Consider the following 6000-nt stretch of genomic DNA (forward strand, 5'->3'; position numbering starts at 1 on the left):
CAGTAAGTCAAACTATTTCATGGTGGGTGTTGGACTTCGCCAGGGCTGTCCTTTGTTATGATAATCTTCATAATTTTTATGGACAGAATTTTTTGGTGCAGCCAAGTGGTGAAAGGCTTCCATTTTGGTGGCCTCATGATCTCATCTCTGCTTTTTGTCGATGATGTGGTTGTGTTGCTTTTTTGAAGTCGTGGCCTCCAGCTTACAGTGGAGTGGTTCACAGCCGACTCTGAAGTGGCGGGAATGAGAATTAGCATCCTCAAGCCTAAGGGCATTTATTCTCAGCTGGAAAAGGGGGGATTGCCCACTCTGGGCCAGACACGAGTTTTTAACCGAGTGGAGGAATTTAAGTATCTTGCATCTTGCATCCACACTCACATATGTTCACAAGCTCTATCTAATGACTGAAAGAATTAGATCGCCCATTGCATGAAGGGTGGCTGGCCTCTCCTTACTTCTGCGTTAGATCTACGTCATAACTTATGCCATAACCGGATTCCCATTTTACCCTACCCAGCAACATTTTACGTAACCTGAAGTGCCCCACCCACATACCACGACCACTTGAATGGCGTGGAAGGTTGTAGTGTAGGGATAAAAGATGCTTCCGGTTACTACATAACCGGTCTAAATTAAGCTTTAAGTCAAGATTTACGATAGATTTATACTTTTTAGAGCTACGGTCAGAAGTTAAGTCATTCGAGAAAAACTGATACAAATAAACAAAAACCAACCAACAAACAAAAAAATACAAAAAAAAACAACTTATCAAAACTTAGCAAACTGCTACTTCCGGCTAACGTTTTGTTTTTCTTTTTTAAGAGTAACGTCTCTGAGTACCTACGGCTATACTTCCAGAAGGGGGTGCTAAAGAAACAATAATTGATAGCAACCACCTAAAGGACAAAGTAGAAGAAGACAGGTACAGTGTTTTCATCCTGACCTGTAACTCTTGTGTTTCTGTAGTTTAGATGCTAATGATGCCGTTGGGCAAAAGGTATTTCTATGTTGATAATTGATAGCAACCACCTAAAGGACAAAGTAGAAGAAGACAGGTACAGTGTTTTCATCCTGACCTGTAACTCTTGTGTTTCTGTAGTTTAGATGCTAATGATGCCGTTGGGCAAAAGGTATTTCTATGTTTAATAAGGAGCACACTGGCTGTGCTCACTTTCGTCCTGTGAAATGCTGAGCGTGGAGTCACTGCCAGTGGCTGAGGAGGAGGTGGTTGAATCCAGCTCCAACAAACTCGGAGACATTTACACGTTTGTGGCTAAAGGCAGTTTTCCTCAGACGATGAATCCGATACGAAAGAAGAACCTCAAGAGATACGCTCAGAAATTCATCATCGATGGTAGGGCTTCATTCAGTCACTCGGTTCAGCAGCGGTGTGTGTTGCTTTTGTTCATCTCCAGCAGTCAGTTTAACTCCTGGCTTCTCCCTCCCCTGATTTAAAATTTCCTTGCTAGGCTGGTATAACGTTTAGGGCATGACTAGGTGGATCAGTAGGGATCTGCAGAAAATTCGGCTACTCACAATTCTAAAACTGATCCTCGGTGCTTGCAAAAATGAGCTCTTGGGTACTTTAGATGAAAACGATTACAGGAATAATATTCATTTTCAGATAACCTGTTTATTTGCCGAATTAAAGATAGACCACAGCTGTTTTCAGGCAGTTCGCAGTTTTGATCATGTAAATGTCTACTTTTGCTAGAGATCAAGACGACATTAAATGCCTACATTTATAATGCGGTATGGTATGACCCGGGATTAAGTTTCTCACTACATGATTCCTTGATTTATATATGTGTTCAAGAGGGCAAGCTCTACTATGTGGGGCCCAAGAAAGAAGAGAAGAGGGAGGTGGTGATTGAGTCCGAGAGGAAGAGGCAGATTTTTCTTGACTGCCACTTCAGCGATATTGGCCATCACCTGGGCCAGAAGAAGACCGTCCACAGGATCCAGAGCAAGTACTACTGGCTGGGAATCATCAAGGACGTCGTGGACTGGGTACACACATTCCTCTGTGTATGGTGTTTGTTTGTTTTTTTTTTCAAATCTGTTAGGAATGCTGATAACAGTGTCTAACTTTTGTTACCACTGTTTCAGATAAAAGTCTGTGAAACGTGTCAGCACACAGAGAGAAATAAGAACCAGTCGAGAACTATTCGGCCAATAAAAGTGGATGCACCTTGGGAAATTGTCGGGATTGACACGATAGGTTTTTGCCTCAGTTCATTTAAGCAAATTCTCTTTGATTATGTCTGCAAGATCATTTCTTTCCACAGATGTTAGGCTGACTGTGTGGTTTGTCTCTCCTCTTTGTCAGGGGCCTTGCCAGAGACCCAGAGAGGCAACAAGAATGTCACGGTGGTGATTGATTACTTCACTAAATGGCCAGAGGCTTTCCCAGTGCAAAAGACAGACGTTGCCTCGGTTGCAAGATGCATCTCTAAATGCATATACAGGTTGAAAACAACTTATTTGTAGACCATGCACATGAGCAAAATTACCAAGAATTAAATACCTACAGTGGTGCTTTTCAGCCTGATGCTAATCTTTGCTCTGTTTTTAATCAGGTTTGGTGCTCCTAAAATGATAGTTTGTACACAGAATGCTGACTTCTGTGATAAGGTGAGACTGCAGCACCAGAGTCGTATAAAATAATAAGATTGAGAACGGTAGGTCAACACTACGGAGGCATGTTTTGATCTTGATTTTTAATTTTCTAGGTGACAAAGGTGCTGTTTGAAAGGTGGAGCATCACACAGAAGGTCTCTCCTGTGGATCAGCCTCAGCTCAACCCACTCCATGACTGCACAAGCCCTCTGTTGAAAGAAGCCATACTGCAGATGGTCTCGGAGAAGCAGGCAGAATGGGATGATTTTCTCGACCCTGTGCTGTTTCTGTTCAGGACATCCACCAACCCCACAACAAAGTTCACTCCTTACTCTCTCATGTTTAACAGGACAGCCAGTTTACCAAATGAGGTGAGACTGCAGGAGATAAGTGAGCTCTAAACACCTGGTTGGTTTGCCATTCGTCAAACATAATTTCTTTTCACGTAGAACGCAGCAAGTCGGCTGAATCGTGACGAGCCGGAGCAGGATGTGTACTCTACGAAGGAGAAGGCCTCTGCGTACATGAGTGTCATTCAGGAGCAGCAGAACTCTGTTAAGCAGCTGGTAATTCTCATCATTTTCTTCTGTCTTCCTTAAGTGAAAATGGATGCTGGTGATCGAGTGTGCGATCGCGCGAATCCAGGCAGAGGTCAGGAAGTCTGTCATAAAACAATAGTTGCATGCTAATGAAGTTGTGTGCAAAAGTCTTGAGCCACTAAACATTTCCTTATATTTTGCAACAAGGAGCCAGATAGTCTTGTCATTTTCCTAACGTAGTCTTAAACAGCAGTTCCCCAGGCTCTGATCATTCTTCACTCATTGTCAGTTCAGCCCTTGTACCTGAATATTTGCAGGGGAATGGTTTCTGTTATGTTAAGCCACTTAGCACTGATCTGTGAATCACTCAAGCATAAACAAAATGCAGCTAACTCAAGGGATGAGTCACTGTTGTGTCCGCACATAACAGACAACTTGGCAAAGAATCAACTTTAAATTGTACCTATAGGTACTTTGTTACTAGCTGTCTGATGCAAAAACACACAATTTGTGCACTCTTCTTTAGTTGCCAAAGATAACGCCTTTGACAGATGTGAAATAGTATTTTTGCACCACTAAGATGACTGACAAAAACTTGGCATATGTGGACATGTTGTGCAGCGTGTCCTAAGGAAACGGGACAAGTGGAGGACAAACGATGTGGCAGGAATAAAAACAACAATCTACAATAGATGAACCGTATGAGAAAAGTCATGTCTGTAAGAATTAGAAAAATATCCCGCAAAGCTCTGACAGAGAATCTAAGACGTGTGTCTGACCCATCTAACGATCACTGAAACCTCTTCAGAAATGATCTCAGTGGAACGATGACTGACAGGAAGCTATTGTTAAGGAGGGGAAATGGGGAGAAAAGGCTGGGGAATGCCAAATTCCACAAGAACTGGACTGCAGATAAGTGGCAGCAAGTCTTTTGGAGTGATAGAATCAAATTTAAAATCGTAATTAGTAGAGATGGACCGATCCGATATTACGTATCGGTATCGGTCCGATACTGACCTAAATTACTGGATTGGATATCGGAGAGAAATAAAAAATGTAATCCGATCCATTAAAAATCACGAAAGCACCTCACAAAACTTGCAACATGGCGTAACTCAGCTCATAACCTCAGCACATCGGAGCAGTGTGCATCACGTGATAGAGCGGCTGTGCGAGACCTGTCGGAGGTCTGGTTGAGCATTTGGAGCCTAGCTACCAAATTGGCATTTCATCTCCGAGGAAGTTATCCCAGAGAGGAGTAAAGCAAGTGTGTAAGTTCATCTTTGAATGTTTGTAAAGCATTCCCGTGTTAAGCTTAACAACCGATATGTGGAGCGACTGCCTCTTCTCTCTCCCTCCCTCTCCTGCTGCTACTTCAATCGTGAAACTGATCAATGATCAGCTGATCGGTTTTTCTGTCACGACTCCGTCTCTCTTGTCTATTTTTGGCCCACTTTGTACCAGAAAGAGGAAACCAGCGGCTGAACAACAGCAGCACGTTTAACCTTGATAAGCTGTTGTTAGAATTTATTTAATATTACTTTCTACACCAGGATCCTTTTCTACATAGCTGACGGCTGGTAACTGTGCAGGGGCGGATCTAGCAAAGTTTTGCCAGGGGGGCAGGTAGGGCGTTAACAGAGATAAGGGGGCACAAAGAAATACTTTTCTTTCTTATTCTCATTTAAAATGTCTAGCTTTTAATAAATAATTATCTGAATCTTACAACCAAAGTTTTAATCTGATGTAAAATGTATAGAAGTCCATTACTGTATATAGTAACTATTAAGTCTAATATACCCTAGTAAGCTATACTACTTTTTCCTTTGGGAAGGTACCATCTGTGCAGTCTGCAATTCTGTTGTAGAAAGATGTTGAATCTATTTAATTATTGTGGAAAAATAATTGATTTCAGTGCATTTTTTTTTTTACACGTGCGTTAAATTAAAGTTGATTACGTCGATTTAGCAAATTAAACTGATCTATTAGAGAATCCCATTATAACATCCTTCATAATCTCTGTTATTAGCCTTAAATTAAGTGACAGCAAACGTGCATGGAAGCTCATTTGGTTTTTGTCTCTTTTATCCTTTGGTTCCATGTTCAGGTGTTAGCCAATATGAATGCAGCCTACAAACAAGAGAAGAAGAATGCCAAGCGCAAGTCACACAACATGTCCCCAGTGACCTTTAAAGCGGCAGACCCCATGTTTTCTCCAGGAGAAGCACCTTCACTGAAAAAAGTGAAAGAGGAGCATTTGTATTTGACTTTTCCCGTTGAGACGGTGCTGGCCACCGAGCAGAGCAGCTCAGAGGATGTAAAGACTGAGTTAGTGTATCACTTGGCTGAGTCCGATGTAAACTGAGAAGGGTGTAGGTGCAGAAGATGTTCCGGATGTTGGTGATACTCTGGTCAGTGCAAGGCACCAAAGGTACCTGAATTATCTGGAATTTCATCCGGAATCCAACCAGCGGCCCACATCTTCTTTTACGCCCGCACTCTTTTCCCCAATGAACTGTTGTTTCTCCTGAAAATCATCTTAACTTATTTTCATTTTGCAGTACTATAAAGGTATTTGTACCTTTTATTTGCTAAAATACTTTACAAATAAAGGTGTTGTTTCATTTATGTATACTAGATGTGTAGTTATTATTAAAGCCTGACCAATTTGTCAGTGGAAAATTGTTATCCGATCATCACTCATTGATATCGGCATTTACAACAACAGATAAATGAAAATTTAAGAAGTAAAAAAAGAGGAGAGAAACACCCTTTCACCGTGTTACGAGTGTCGATATTGCATTGTTTGTCCACCAGAGGGCACTCTACACCTTGTTGCAAG

The 6000-nt window shown here is 41.7% G+C and overlaps 1 protein-coding gene across 1 annotated transcript; it reads left to right on the forward strand.

Annotated features, from left to right (window-relative positions):
- The first annotated feature begins 878 nt into the window (after positions 1 to 878).
- LOC146375721 (gypsy retrotransposon integrase-like protein 1) lies at positions 879 to 5786 on the forward strand. Its single transcript, XM_084947315.1, has 8 exons — positions 879 to 1354; positions 1817 to 2010; positions 2110 to 2221; positions 2330 to 2468; positions 2580 to 2634; positions 2733 to 2990; positions 3069 to 3185; positions 5266 to 5786. Exons 1-8 carry the CDS (start codon positions 1186 to 1188, stop codon positions 5521 to 5523), a joined length of 1302 nt encoding a protein of 433 aa, XP_084803441.1. The 5' UTR covers positions 879 to 1185; the 3' UTR covers positions 5524 to 5786.
- Positions 5787 to 6000: the final 214 nt, after the last annotated feature.

Source organism: Perissodus microlepis, chromosome 12 (genome assembly GCF_051167445.1).
Source record: "Perissodus microlepis isolate ML-2025 ecotype Zambia chromosome 12, ASM5116744v1, whole genome shotgun sequence".
Classification (NCBI taxonomy): domain Eukaryota; kingdom Metazoa; phylum Chordata; class Actinopteri; order Cichliformes; family Cichlidae; genus Perissodus; species Perissodus microlepis.